Source organism: Fundulus heteroclitus, chromosome 9 (assembly GCF_011125445.2).
Source record: "Fundulus heteroclitus isolate FHET01 chromosome 9, MU-UCD_Fhet_4.1, whole genome shotgun sequence".
Lineage (NCBI taxonomy): Eukaryota > Metazoa > Chordata > Actinopteri > Cyprinodontiformes > Fundulidae > Fundulus > Fundulus heteroclitus.
Genome location: NC_046369.1, coordinates 6,611,540 through 6,625,974, shown reverse-complemented (window position 1 = coordinate 6,625,974; position 14,435 = coordinate 6,611,540). Strand labels below are relative to the sequence as shown.

The 14,435-nt window shown below is 37.8% G+C and overlaps 1 protein-coding gene across 2 annotated transcripts in view; it reads right to left on the bottom strand.

The window, feature by feature from the left end:
• Positions 1 to 2,762: 2,762 nt before the first annotated feature.
• ak4 (adenylate kinase 4) overlaps positions 2,763 to 14,435 on the bottom strand; it is a 33,443-nt gene continuing 21,770 nt past the window's right edge. The window contains exons 2-7 of one of the 2 annotated variants that reach the window (XR_002429103.2): positions 12,610 to 12,729; positions 8,729 to 8,901; positions 6,176 to 6,294; positions 4,509 to 4,681; positions 4,248 to 4,271; positions 2,763 to 3,016 (exon numbers count right to left, since the gene is read on the bottom strand). Coding sequence is in view for 1 of the 2 variants with exons in the window: in XM_021324295.2 (XP_021179970.2) it covers positions 4,555 to 4,681; positions 6,176 to 6,294; positions 8,729 to 8,901; positions 12,610 to 12,729 (539 nt within the window). In the remaining variant the exon portion in view is untranslated. The remainder of the gene's footprint in view (positions 3,017 to 4,247; positions 4,272 to 4,508; positions 4,682 to 6,175; positions 6,295 to 8,728; positions 8,902 to 12,609; positions 12,730 to 14,435) is intronic. The other variant, XM_021324295.2, reaches the window with a different exon arrangement.

Below are 14,435 nucleotides of genomic sequence, written 5' to 3'. Positions count from 1 at the left end.
AGATTACACTGTCACTTCATGCTTGCTCAGTATGAGGGATTGCTGCAAAGCCATGGACAATGCAGACAACTCTCCCTGTGGCTCTACGCTTCTTCAGGAGTGAATGTCTTTGTCAAGACTTTTATGCAATCAACTGGGTTCCCTTATATATGAAAAAAAAAATGTTTGACCAATCTGTATGATCTGACCCAATCTGTATAATGTGATTGAACTTGACTTTAGAGAGTGTCTTGAGATGACATGTTTCATGAATTGGCGCTATATAAATAAAATTGAATTGAATTTATTGCACATTGGCAATGAACATTTGTGTGGAAATTTCGTTGCAAGGTTCCGAGTAGAAGCAGAAAACACGAGAGAGAAACATTGTAAATATAGGTTCTGTGATCAATTATTGTCAACAAACTTGTTGAAAGTCACATATGAATTATATCAAACCTATACTTCTAAAGTCAAATGCATAAATGCATAAAGATGTAAAGTGAAGATGTTTTATTATTTATTCTATTCAAAGTCAACGAATGTACTTTTTTATTTAAATACATTCAAGTTTAAAACTAGATTATGTATTGAATAAAACATTAGTGTTAGATCTTGTTTGAAGCAAAAGAAAATGATTCAATATTTGAATATTAGAAAGTATTTATGACCTCAAAGGAAAATTAATGTTGAAAGCTATTCAATAATGACTTATTTTAGGCAAATAGATCAGCCAGAAATCTGAGCTTCTGTCTGATGTGAATTCATTAGCTTCAAGTTGTTTTGCACTTGCTTACTCTGAATATTTTCTTTTTCTGAGAGAAATAAAGACACGGAGTTGAGAGAAGATATAGGATGCGCACGCTGATGCTTCAGCCACCCTTTTCAGGCTCTGCATCTTTTTTAAATCTTGAATTTAGTTGTTTTTATTGATCACTGTCGCTGTTACTGTTGAATCTTTTTCTTCCACTCCTCGTGCTTCCAGGCTGAAACAAAGAAACGGACAGACTGACGGATCTTTAGAAAGAATGTAATAAACTAAATTCATTGTGCAAGTGAAAACTGGTGATCTAAAGCTGAGCTCCGCAAACACAGACTGTTCTGCACCTCATGTCGAAGGTAAACACAGAAGACGAAGCTCTAATCTGTGTCAGGCAGTGGAGCAGAGTTTAACCCAGACTCTAATACGTACTGGCTTTACTTACAAATCCTCCAGGATTAGAAGAGGAGGGAAGACAGGCAGGCAGGCGAGAAAGAAAGACTTTTTCAACTTTGAATGTGACCTTTTCCATGTGTAATCCAACTAAAAAACAAGTTAATCAAAATAATTAAAGTAAAAATGCTGCATTAATCTAGTTTCATCAATGCATGTACAGTTTACCCAAAAATAATCTGTTGTCGGAGCATCGTGAGGCAATTTCTGCATTCAGTCTTCTTTGGTATGAATCTATTGACTTTTCATTAATTACCCACTTAAATTTGGTGGAAAAAAATACAAATCTTTCCTGTCATGAGGGCATTGCTTGGTCACAGCTATTAGCTTTTGTTTATTCATATTTTTCAGGGAAGCCATTTTTGTTGTTGTTCTGCGTGAGGTGTGTCCAAATCCAGAGCTCATATCCTGCAGCTTAGAAGCGTCCCTTCTCCAACACTCCTGATTTAAATGAAGGTCTGGTTGCACAGGCCTCTACAGAACTGGATTCAGTTTGATTCAGGTGTGTTGGAGCAGGGATGCATCTTAAAGTTACAGGATGGAAGCTCTGGAGGACTGGAGCATCCCTGGCACAGGTGCATGGTGGGAGTGTCTGAGTTTCTAGAAAATTGAATAATTCATCCTCAGCTTTCTAGAAATCAGTTGAAATTTTGGGATCAATTCTTCAGAATTTTCCTTACCAGAACCCCTGCAGGAGGAGGATGCCTCCTCCATGTGGTTGTGGTGGTTATTTTGACAATATCCAGGGATGTTTTGTGCCAAATAACTTCTGGGGGTATGGCCCAAAAGTCTAGGTTTAGTTCTTTTAACCATAACACAATCACCAGAAAGGACTTGGAAAATATTTTTGTTCTTTGGAACAAAAAGTCTTATCACTACTCCATCATCCAGACATATAGGTAATATGGGATATTTTAACGTCACACCTAAACCACAACTAATACAACGATAACCCCTGGAGCTCCTTTGTTACCCATTTTTATATTTTTCTAAATTTTGAGAAACACCCCGTTTGTCTTCATGTGACCGTTTTCCCATATTCCCTTCGGTTATTGATTGTCTTCACTGATACCATTATATAAACAGTATACATAAAACACAAAGGGAAATAGTTACCTTTGTATAATGAGATGATCCCTCGTAAACTCTCCACCAATATACAGTAGGTATAGAATGCAACTGGGATTAAAGCTGCATTTTATTTCAGATTAATATTTGCTGTAATTGATACAAGTCTGGACCTTAAAAACATGGTGCTGTAATTCAATAATGATGTAGTCAGCGAGTTCCTGCTTATATAAAACAGATGAATGCAACATTTTCTTTCCTTATATGCATCAGAAGAACAATTAAAACCCTTTGTTGTGGTCTTTTTTTAGGTTACAAAGGTATGTGCACTTTTGAGATCCACTGCTTGCACCAAAGCAAACATTCAACAAGAATTATTATGTACTTACACCGAGTGTATCCTAACCTGAATGAATGTTTAAGAGTCTTAGAGGAAACAAACAGCTCAGATGTGCATACTGTACATATGATGTAGATGGATTAACCACACAGGAAGTAGTCGTGCTTTGGACAATAGTTTTATTGTTCTTGGAATGTAACTTCTTTCTACCGCATCATGTGAAAACAGAAAGGTCTCTGTGGTGTTACAGAAAAGCTGTGTAGCGTGGCATTGTACAGTTTTACCGCTTTAGCAGCACAACCATTCACTCAAGACCCTGCATGGAGCTCAACAGGTGCAGGACCACACAACAGAAACTACACCTGAAGCAAGCTGGTGCCTCTTGAACTGCGGCTCCTTTTCCTTTGGTGCTCTATCTACAGTCAGGGGGACAACCAAAAGAGAAATACCCAGTATCAGTTATACAAGGATCCCAAAAAATGAAAACGGGTTCTCTGCCCTTTACAGCCAGTCACAGATTAAAAGCTGCCATTTACAAGCTTCAAGCTGGAACTTCAAAATATTTGGTCGTAAGTTGCAAAAAACTAAAAGGCCACAGAACTGGAAAAGCGATTCAAGCTTGTCTTTGTTCGTCAGCTGCTGAAATTTTTTTAATAGTTTCCTAAGTTATTACAAAAGGCAAACTTTAACTGATGACACCTAAACTATTCTCCAGGGCAAATTGTTGTAAAGCGAAGGCAACAAAGATTCATTCTGCACCGATGATTGATTTAAGACACAGGAAAAAAACAAGACTGCAACAGTGTCAGAATCCTAAAAAAAAGGCCCCTTTCATAGATACACAGAAGGCTACATCAGAGTACATTTTGAGAAATGTAACATTCAAGGAATTCACTTTAATGCCTGCAGCGAAACTGTGAAGGCTTCTTGAACTAATCCAGCAACAACCCAAAGTTCCCAATACCTCTGAAAATATACTGTGTACAGAAAAGGGTCAAAACCCAGCAAAACAAAAATAAAGGAAAAAGAAAAAAAATCGTTAGCGCATTTGTAACAGACGACTTATGTTTGCTAAAGGATCACTACAGCTGCCGTCAGGCACATTCAGAGACACAAAATATAAGAAGAAAACTTTTCACTTGTGCCACAAGGTCAAAATTTCCAAGTTTAAAGGCGGGAAAAATCAAATGGAGTCCCCACCGAAGATGGAAGTCCAACTCGGAAGGTCAGAGGGTCCTCGCCAACCCTCCACCTCAAAATCCAATATGGCTGCTGCACAAATAAAACACAGCGATAGCTGCAGTATCAACTTGTTTACACAAGTTTTGCATCTCATTAAGTCAGGCACACACACGCAGTTCTTTTCACACTGCCAGTAAAAACTTGCTACAGTGTTTTAATGAAGAAAAAAAACATTTTAAAAAATGCAGTTGCTAGCTTGAATTGTTAATTGTTGCCTGATTACTGAGAATAACAATTAGCAAATCCAACTGCTTTTCCAGCCCAAAACTGGAGCACAGTTGAAATATCTACATTAATAAAGCATTTTGTTTAAGGGTCTGTTGTGACTTTTGATATACCACCCCTTAATTTTTGGTTTATAGAATACATCTAAACTGCCATTTAAAAAAAAAGATTTCTATTTACCTTTTTTTATTCTGCCTTTTGATTCTGCAAGTATGATTGAAAATAGGAAAAGTCATTTAGGAAAGGGGAAAAAAAGACAGTTCTTTGAAAACCCGTAGAAGCAACAACATTTTTCAAAGTGATTATTAGGAATTTATGGCAATCTTAAGTACAAAGCTTTGGAAATGTTTCCACACAACTATTCATCAAAATCAATCAACATGTGGATTTGTCTCTTGTGCATTTCCTTAGAATCTCACTCCAGCATGTAACAAAACATACAAATCAACTTCCTCTTGCTTCTCCGTGGTCCCTTCTCGCGAATCAGTCAGGGCGTTTGGGTTGGAGGGGCGTCTGACGGCTGCGTGTGCATCTTGGTACTGAGGAGAGAGTTGATGTAAGGCCAAATCTTGTCAGTTTCTGTTCCCGAAAATGAGTGCAGGACTCCTTGTGATCTGAGGCAAGACAGGAGAAGAAGAAAGAAACGCTGGTTGTGGCTATAAAAAACTATTTTTATTTATAGTGTCTTAGTTTTTCAAAATATAACAGGACAAGAAGGTAGGAGAGAGATAAAAATCAACAAATAGCGATAATCGGTGATAAGTCCATCCCAGGCCTGCTGTCCATTAGAGGACTCGGACAGCCATTCAGCCAGTTTAGGCTTCGTACCCCAAACATGTTTTAAAACTGCATAAAACTATTCGAAATAAACCCCTCTATTATCAAACATTTGAGTGAAATAAACCAAGAGACTCAAATCTGCTTTTTTGTAGAAATGTTTAGTCATAGCTGTCATAAAAAACAAAGATTTAACTCAATTCTATTCAGTTTCTGAAAATATATTCACATATGTGTCAAGACATGATTTTCCTTTAAAGATGTAAGAATCAACAACTTCACATTGTAATCAATTCAGTTTACTGTAAATTGAGTTGACTAAGATATACTATGATTTAAACGTTTAAATGAGTACATTGTGATTAAAACTCAATTACAGTTTCTCTAAAAGATTAAAATTAAACTAAAATATGCAGTCAAATTGTTTTTTGGGAGTTTTTTGTATTTTGTCTATAGTATTTCACAATAATCTGACGCATTTCAGTGGAGAATAATAATAATAATAATAATAATTATGTCAAATTCCAGTTTCTGAAAATCTTTGACCTGTAAATACCAATTTTAGCCAATTGTGATTTTTCTCTGTGATCTGTAAGAAAATAACAGATTTGTTCTCCTCTAGCCTTTGCTCATTAATATGTATAGCCCATTGTGTGAAAGAGCAATAAAGATACAAAGAGAGTTGACTTCTTAAACTGCCACTGACTTAAAGGTAGCTGATACAGCAATCTCTACATGTTTGTTTCAAGATTACTTGAAGACTGAAAACATTCCCTAATTCAGCATTTTGGGATGACATGTTAAAAACTCAAAGGGGGTTAACTTCCTGTTATCTTCTGAAAGTCTCACTCTCTCACACTGTTGTGTCCTAAAGGAACTGCAGACACGTCTCAACTTCACCAAGGAAATACAGCTTCCTTTTAAAAGGCTTCCTATATCTTTGCGCTTCCCCTGACTTCATTCCCAACATCTCACTGATACCGTAAACAGCTAACAACAAGTCCTCCTCCTCAGTAACAACACCTACACAGAAGATTGTGGTTTCCAGACCAGCCTGGTAGCTCTTACTATGGTGCATTCACTGTTTGGAAATGCTGTTCGATTTTTGAGTTTCTGACTGGTCAGCCACTAGCTGGAGCGGATCCGCATTAAAAATCATCTGATTCTGGTCACCAGCAGATTTATTGATGCATCTCTAATCGCCTCCTTACGATTCTATTGTTATTGTAAAAATGATAATACACATAAATCTTACTTAGCTTAGAAACAGTGAATCAATACCTAACGTATTCTGATTTGTGATTGTTTAGCATGAAACATGCTTAACCTACTTGTACAGGTCTATAACAGGCTTGGCCAGTTCCTTGTAGTGTCGGAGTCGTGCCATCAGAGCTTCTGGCTTGTCATCATCGTGCTGAATCAGTGGCTCCCCGGTCACGTCATCTTTACCCTGAGGATGGTAAGCCAAGGTCACAACAATTCACTCTGTTAAAACTGTCACGGCAAAGAGAATTACAACAAAATGAAATGCATATGCCCATAAAATGCTTCTGAAATGCTCATATTTTAAGACAAAAGGGGTGAAAACATCCCAAAATAACAACTCTTCATTAAAACAGCTTTTTTGCATAAAATAACTTATTTAGGTTATTTATTTAATTCAAAAATACTTAATATATCCCAAAAGGGAAATTAAATGTTGATGCAACTCATTTTGTCATTCATTTATTTCAGTGTTCCTAAACTTATATTTTAAATATGACACAAAGACTCCATTTTATTAATAATTTGTCATCCCCCCCCAAAAAAGCTACATTTTATGAAAAAATATTTTGTTCTATAAACTAAACTCTGAAGCAAGTCTCTTTTGCTTTTTAAATATAAACATTTAAATACACTGCTTGATCTTATTAAATTACATTTATACTGCATTTTTTTTCTTGTTTATTTAAAAAGTTGGCATCTATCGTGTATATTTGGAGGATCTTTACATTTAAACACGCGAGTACTTTACTGCTTGTAAACACTTATAAGAGTTTGGATTTATTGAGGATTCATCTAGTTTTTAAAAACTTACCAAAACTTTTATACCTTTAACTGTTATTTCATTAAGGTCGACAGAATCTGATGCAACATGGACACAGGTGGGTGTTCAAACAGAACAATTACCTCAAGCACACATAAAATCTGGGTTTTGGAAAGCATTAAAACAGAACAAGATGAAAGTCCTCACCCAAAACCTTAATGAAAGGGAAGGGATCCAGATCCATGCCGAACACTAACCAGTTTAAACTCAGCCAAGCAGAGCGGCCAAATACTCACAGCCTTGGAGATGATTTAAGCATCTTTATTTTTCATTGCATCGTACATTGCAGTGACATTTGTCCTCTGCATTTAACCTATTTCATTTAGGGAGCAGTGGGCTGCAATCTTACAGTCTCTACAGTAGGCAAGCACCATGCTCTGACCACCAGGCCACTAATCAAAAAAAGTTGGCTCCAGATATTTACACACGGTGTATAATTGGTTTCTTACTTTCTCACATTAAAATCAGACTATACGTTTTCTATTTTTGGTCAGTTAATATTAGTTAAGCTGGTAAATTTGATCAGTTTAACAAGATTAACAACACTTCTTCTCTTTGCTTTGATAAACCTAAATGACCTAAAACAGGAGTTTTGGTCAAAAATGTCTCATTTAATGTCAGGAAAAATAAAGGTTACAGGTCATTTTATGTCAGGGGTGTCTAAACAGAAAATGTCAAGTCAATAGCCCTTGAGGGCCAAACAAAAGAATAGAAATAAATAAAAAAAAGTTTTTGTATCCACTGTTCAAAATATGATCATTTAAAATAAAACTAATTAGACTATAATTTAACCAATTTTAATAAATGAATGGCAATCAGATTGATTGGATAAATGTTGTCCTACTGCACACAATCAGTAAAGGGGCCACAAACGGCCCCCGGGCCACAATTTGGACATGCCTGTTTGTTACAGTGTATGCATCCACATTAAATTCAAGACTTGTCCTGACTGGCAGTGCAGCGCTAAGAATTGCTTTCTTAATGCCAGAGAGAGCCCAACAGACTTACTTCCACAAGTGCATCAGCTCCGCTCGACAGGTAGGCAAAAAACTTTAGATAATGTAAAATTCCCTAAGTGTTGTGAAGGCATGACACAAACTCAGCATTGAATTAAAGCAATGTCCAAGCATGAGACTGGTTAGGAAAAGGCTCAAACTGGTTTTCTTGAAAAGACAAAAGATGGAGAAAGGGCGGTGAAGATCTATGTGTACTTTTAGCCACCGCACAAGCGTGAATACATACTAGTGCAGTAGTTGTGGTCGTGTGGGCTATAAGCTCTAGGTAATAAGTGTCTGAATGTACAATGTACATGTGAATGTGTATGTTTATAATGTGCAGTATATCAATTTATTTGCTTACTTTTAGAAGTATGGACTCAGGTAAAATAGGAATCAGGAAAATTGTTGGTGTTAACGATTAAAGGAAAGAGCAGGGGTGTGATTAAACAAGTTTCACTTCTTCACATCCCTTTTCAGACAGAATTACTATTATATGTGTATATATATATATATAATATTTATACATCATTTAACATAATGTGTTAAATTTATAATTTCACTGGATTGTCTGAAATAAATTATTCATTCATTCAGCCTGTGTGTGGCCTCAGGAGTAAGGAGCTTTGTTTTTTTCCCCCTTCTCCTCCCCTTTATAAGCTTCTCTGCTGAATCCATATGAACTTTAAATTCCTTTCAGCTTGAAAACCCGTCGGCACAAGGGAACAACAGACCGTCACATCGTGGCCGGGTCGAGCATCTGAACCGCTGCCAGCAGACGCTCACTTTCGCGTGTCCGATACCTGAACTCGAGGGGGGTTGAATCCCATGTTGTAAACTCTGCCGCTGGCAGGGTGGATCCAGCGGTCGCTCAGCCTCTCGCTCAGCGTCGCATAGGGAATGTTGAGGCTTATGACCAAGTCCATCTGATAGAGATTGTTCAGGGCCTGAGCCTGTGCCAGCGTGCGGGGGAATCCTGGACACATCACACAGGGAGAAGCAGGAAACTCAGACGTCATTACAAACTGTTTTTTTATGATTACACGCGCCTTGTTTCTTATTCTCCCAAGACCTAAAGCGGCATTAGTCAAGTTCTGATTAATTTCATGATGATTTTAACATGAACACCTGCCTTTGGTTCTGTTGTAATAACAGAAGTTTACAGTTATGGATAAACTTACATGAACAAAAAAAAAAAAAAAAAAAAAAAAAAAAAAAAAAAAAAAAACAAGAACTTAGTCACACCGATAAATTCACAAGCAGTAAAGAAACACGGGACACGATTTAATACTTAACATGCAAGACCAACGAGGATCAGTTGCCTTTAATCAGCAGGTTGGTAAATTTACAGTTAGGAAGGTTAAGAGGAATTGTTTACACTAGATTTAAAGCTAGAAGTTTATGAGGTTGTTCTATACCAAACATACGAGTACAGCCTAATAAATATGCATATCACAGAAAAGTTTAATTATTTCAAAGATTTAGGTCAAAAAGTCAAACTTATTATAGAAACAATACCCACCAAGAGGTATTTGTCTTATAAGTTCGATGATCATGGCTTACAATTAATGAAAACACCAACATTCAACTTATCAGAAATTTTGAATGTTGACAATAAAAAAAATTTCTAAGTACATAATTGTCAGTGTGTTAACAAGTATGTCTATATACTGTCCATTAGATGCACTTAAAACTTATGCAGCGCTCCTCTTGCATAATTCAGTGCAGCCTATGCTGAGGTTTCTTTCATCTTATCACCATTTTTGGTACTGATCCCTCAGTAACTTCTCCATTATGTGGTTTAGGTGGGGTGGATTTGCTGGCGAACAATGCACAGTGCTACCATGATCATTGAACCAGGAAGTGGAACTTGTATTTTTTTTGTTAACCATACTTTTCCCTCCACTCAACTTTGCGTTTACATGATTGGACACTATACGCTCAGCTTCCTTGGCAACGAACAATTGAGTCTTACCCTCCCTGTTGAGGATGTCGCTATGTTTCCATCCAATTGTCATGTGAATTTTGAGCGAACTTTTAAAATGACACAAAAAAACAATGCTAATTAATCATGTATGTAGATGACATGGACCACACCTCTGAGAAAAATGCAGCCACACACAAACCCCACACCCACACCCAGCCACACACAAACACACCCACAGGGTGGGTGTGTTTGTGTGTGGCTGGGTGTGGGTGTGGGGTTCCATACACATCCACACACAAACTTTATTAAAAAACAAACAAACAATGGAACTGGTTATTTCTCTACAATGATGACAGATGTTTTGTCACACCCAGCAATTACAGACAAGCTCAACCAAACTAGACTAATGACATGCTTAAACTTAAAAAACTTGAAAATTGAAGCGTTGTGCTTGCGTTGTTTTACGGTTTCTGGGTCCATATTCTATACTTTTCTAGGCAGCAATTGCCAATCACAATTGTTCTTTTCAGCCCCTTTTCAAGTATAAAATGCAGTGGCGGGCATTTCTAGAGCAGCTGGGTTTAAAAATGGAAACTGCTTAAACCAGATACAGAAATGAGAGAAAAACAAAGAAACAGTGGAAGGGTAAAGGACATTTACTTATAGTCAATAGATAGATATATTGACTGAAAAATAATGAACTGATACCAAACAATGGATTGAAAACCTGTCAGACTAACAGACTAACCCATGTTATTAGTGAGAGTGAGGCGCACGCAGGTTTCAGAGCGAGGCGAAGCCATGACGTCATCGCTTAAGAAAAGATGTGGCTCGCCTGTACACACGGAAAAAGGAAACCGCCGTTTTAAAATATATCCGCTCTGTTACGGCCTCCCAAAACGGCCAATTCATGTGGACACACAGCCTAAACGACAACATTTTTTTGAGGATACTCATAATCTCTGACCTACTATTGCTTTATAGGACCTTAGAACAGATGTTGCAACAATGTACCGAGGAGGAAAACACTAAAAGCAACAACTGGACAGAACATGCACAATCTAAAATATCTAGGACTCATGTAACTCCTTATAGCAGCAGGACGTCTGCAGCTTCAACCACAAAATGTGCCCTCCTGTAAAGTCAAAGAGAACAGAAACACACCAGCAGAAATCTCCACAGGTTGAGAAAAATCATTTACATTTATCTATCCTCAGAAAGTAACTCTATGGGAAAGGGGCTTCAAGCTTGTCAAATGGCACTTGGGTGGTATTGAACGCTTCTGCATACATACAGTGCGGGAACAGGAAAAACAAAATGTTTTTATTTGTTAAAATATGTTTAGAGCAGGGGTCAGTAACTTTTAAAATCCACTGAGCCCTTTTTCCCCTCATTATTAATGAACGAAATGTGTGTAGAGTCCTGAAACCCACATGACCCTTTGGAAGCAAAAAAATAAATAAATGTATGAACTACATTTATAGTTAAATTAAAGTACTAAAATTGTACATCTAATTTTAGGTTTTAGAACAAAATAATATGTCCAACTTTTACAAGAAGACTATAAAACCCTTTTTTTACTTAAATTTTCCAAATTTATCAAAAATGAGAAATATAAAACATGTTAGCAACCTAGTGACCTACAAAAAAAGAATGGTGTTTTATAAGTGCCAGTCTGTGGTGAAAACTCTGCAAAAATAGCAGGAGAAAACATAAAATACACAAACTAGTTATTCTTTACTTTTATACTTAAGAATATTTTTTATACATTTCTTATTTTTGACCAAAATTACTAAAAAGCCACTTAGGAGAGCCTAAAGAACCACAGATTGCAGACTCCTGGCTTAGAGAAGGAATGGAAGACAATCCACATAAAAGCCCATCCAAGCTGTGGGGGACAGTAAAGTGACTATTATGTTTAGGTCTGGCTTGGTTAATGAGGGGCATGGAGTTCAAATTCTACTCAAGAAACTTCACAAGATACTACAAGTACAGCAATCCGCGGCTTGGAAAACTTAAATGAGGCAAATAATTGAAAACCAGTAAGGTAAATCAACAACACATTGGGTAAAAGATGAGAAAATCCCCAACAATAGTAAAGTCAGATTCTTTCCCATAACCTGAAAATAGTTCTTAAAAAAAATATAATAGATGAAATAAAATCAAAATGACCAAACTTGTTTTTTTATTTATTTCCTGTAGATCTATTCAATGGGTACTTTAAAAAAAAGGGGGTGTTTTCTTTTCCAACAAACTTTTCCACGCAGCCCTGTGAATCATTACTGCTTTGTCACAACATGAAGTGGCTGTGCCTAATTAAGTTACATCGGTTAGTTTATCAATACTGTTATTTTTACAAACACAAAAACATGATGAAACTTGTTCCAATTTTTGGATTTTTATTTTTACTTTAACAATCAACCATCAACAGAACACCCAGACTCGGTGGTCGTGTGCAGGCGGGCTAGTCGTGTTTCATGAGCCCGGCCAATTGGTGCATGCATATGGTCCTGCTTTTAAATGCTGCATTTCACTGGAGGGTTCCAAGGGGTGGCATCTGCACGGGCCAATCCAGATACAGGGTTAGATCGGCAGTTCTCACAATTACCTTAAGGGTGCATGACAAAGCACATTATAATTATAATAATATATAATATAATAATTAACTGAAACGGCTATATAGAGTTCTGCTCCCCCCCTGCTCCAGTGGAATTTAGTAAACAGAAGCAAAAGTGGCCAAAGTGCGACTGTTCTTACCATCTAGCAGCCAGCTGTGGTTCCTCAGCTGCTCCAGTTTGGGCAGCATCAGCCTGGTCATCACCTGGTCAGGCACCAGCATGCCTCTCTCTATGTAGGTCTTCGCCAGCACGCCTGCCTCTGATAAAAGACAGACAAGTAAACACAGTGCACATCATGTTTGTTTCTGCTTCCTGATGTTGAAGATTTGAAAAAAAAAAAAAAAAAAGCAGGGCAAGACAGAGCAGGGCCTGTTGGATCGGGCGTCATCACATCTGACCAGTTTCTGTTTCTGTCGCTGCAACCCTTAAAGTCTATGATGGAAGTCTCCTGTGGGTTATTCCATAAATACTTCCACTGGGTCCTTGAGTTTGACAAAACAGGCGCATCATTCAACTGAACCGGAGAGCAAAAATAGAAGAGGGTCCTATTAAAGAAGTCACAACTTTTTGTAAACTCTCTGTGCTGAACTTCAACGTCAGTTTATTTATGCCTTGCATGCGCTGGGAGTTGAAATTATTCTAGGCAGAGGGTTAATTCGAAATGTTTGAGAAAAATTGGGAACCTTGTAATGGAGGCAACAAATTGTCAGGGAGTTCTGTGAGAACCAAAATCTTTTTGCTTGTTTTCATGTTTTTAAGAGTGCTGTTGGGGCACCTAAAAAAAAAAAAAAAAAACAAGAGACCTTTAAACCTTTAACGGGTTTTGGTGTTGTTGTTTTATTCAGCAATTTTGCGCAACATTATATAGCCGTTTTCCTCCAAAACATATTATTTATTAATGAGGAAACTGCATAGTTGCGAAAATTACACGAGAAAAATGACTAATTCGGGGTAGGCGCTTCCTGTTGTCACGAGATAGTCTTGCTCTGGCCTCTCCTACCTGTTTTGGCTTGCTATGCCCTCGCGTAGAAAGTGGCCCTGGACAGGTACTGCAGGCCAAAGCTGTGAGCAATCCTCTTGCAGATCGTGCCTTTTCCAGATCCCGGTGGACCCAAAACAGCAGCATACGGAAAACTTGGCCATATCCTCCTACAATAACGCTGTGAAAAGTGTGAGAGATGCTCCAGATGTAGGTTTGCACCAGATTTGCCCATAATTTCTACTCTGCGCACGCATGAACAACAAAACAAGGCTTTTTAAACTCTATTTCGGCTGCCAAGTGGAATCGTGTGGCTCTTTACGTACTGCCTTCTCTCTGCGTGCAGCGGAAACTCTCCTCTCTTGCACAGGAATGAAGTCAAAATGCCCTTTTTTTCCTCCTCTCCCCCACTTCTTTTTCCCTCTCTCGCTCCTGTGACGTGGGTCGCTCGCCTGCGTCTTTAAACAGTGATTGTCCTCCGCGAATGAATGAGGCAGTTTCCACGACGCCCTATTTTTCTGCGCGCATCATCCAGAGAAAATGCGGATGGGTTAATTTCGCTGGGTGAACTGGTTGTTGTAGTTTTTAACACTGTGCAGACGGTTGACCCGAGTCAGACAGACGAGGTTGCATTTTCTTTATCTAACAATTGTGGGAATACTGCAGAACACATAACATTTAGTGAAAATGAGGAGACCAAATGTAAACATAGCCCCCAAAAAAAAAAAAAATAGTTGTAACATTTCCGTGTTGGTGTTTGTCGGCGCATCCGGTCTTTTGAAGATGGTATGTGCATTCCATTTCCCTCTAAATTAAAAATAAAAAGCTGGGTCGACGCAGTCGGAGAAGTCAGGATTCAAATAAAAATACAAACTTACGATTTTCAATATAGTGAGGTTTTGGTCTTAGTGCCTCTTAAAACGTCATTTTAAAGCTGTACGTGCAAGCAGCACTTTAATTTCTTTGGTTGAGATTTGCAGCCACTA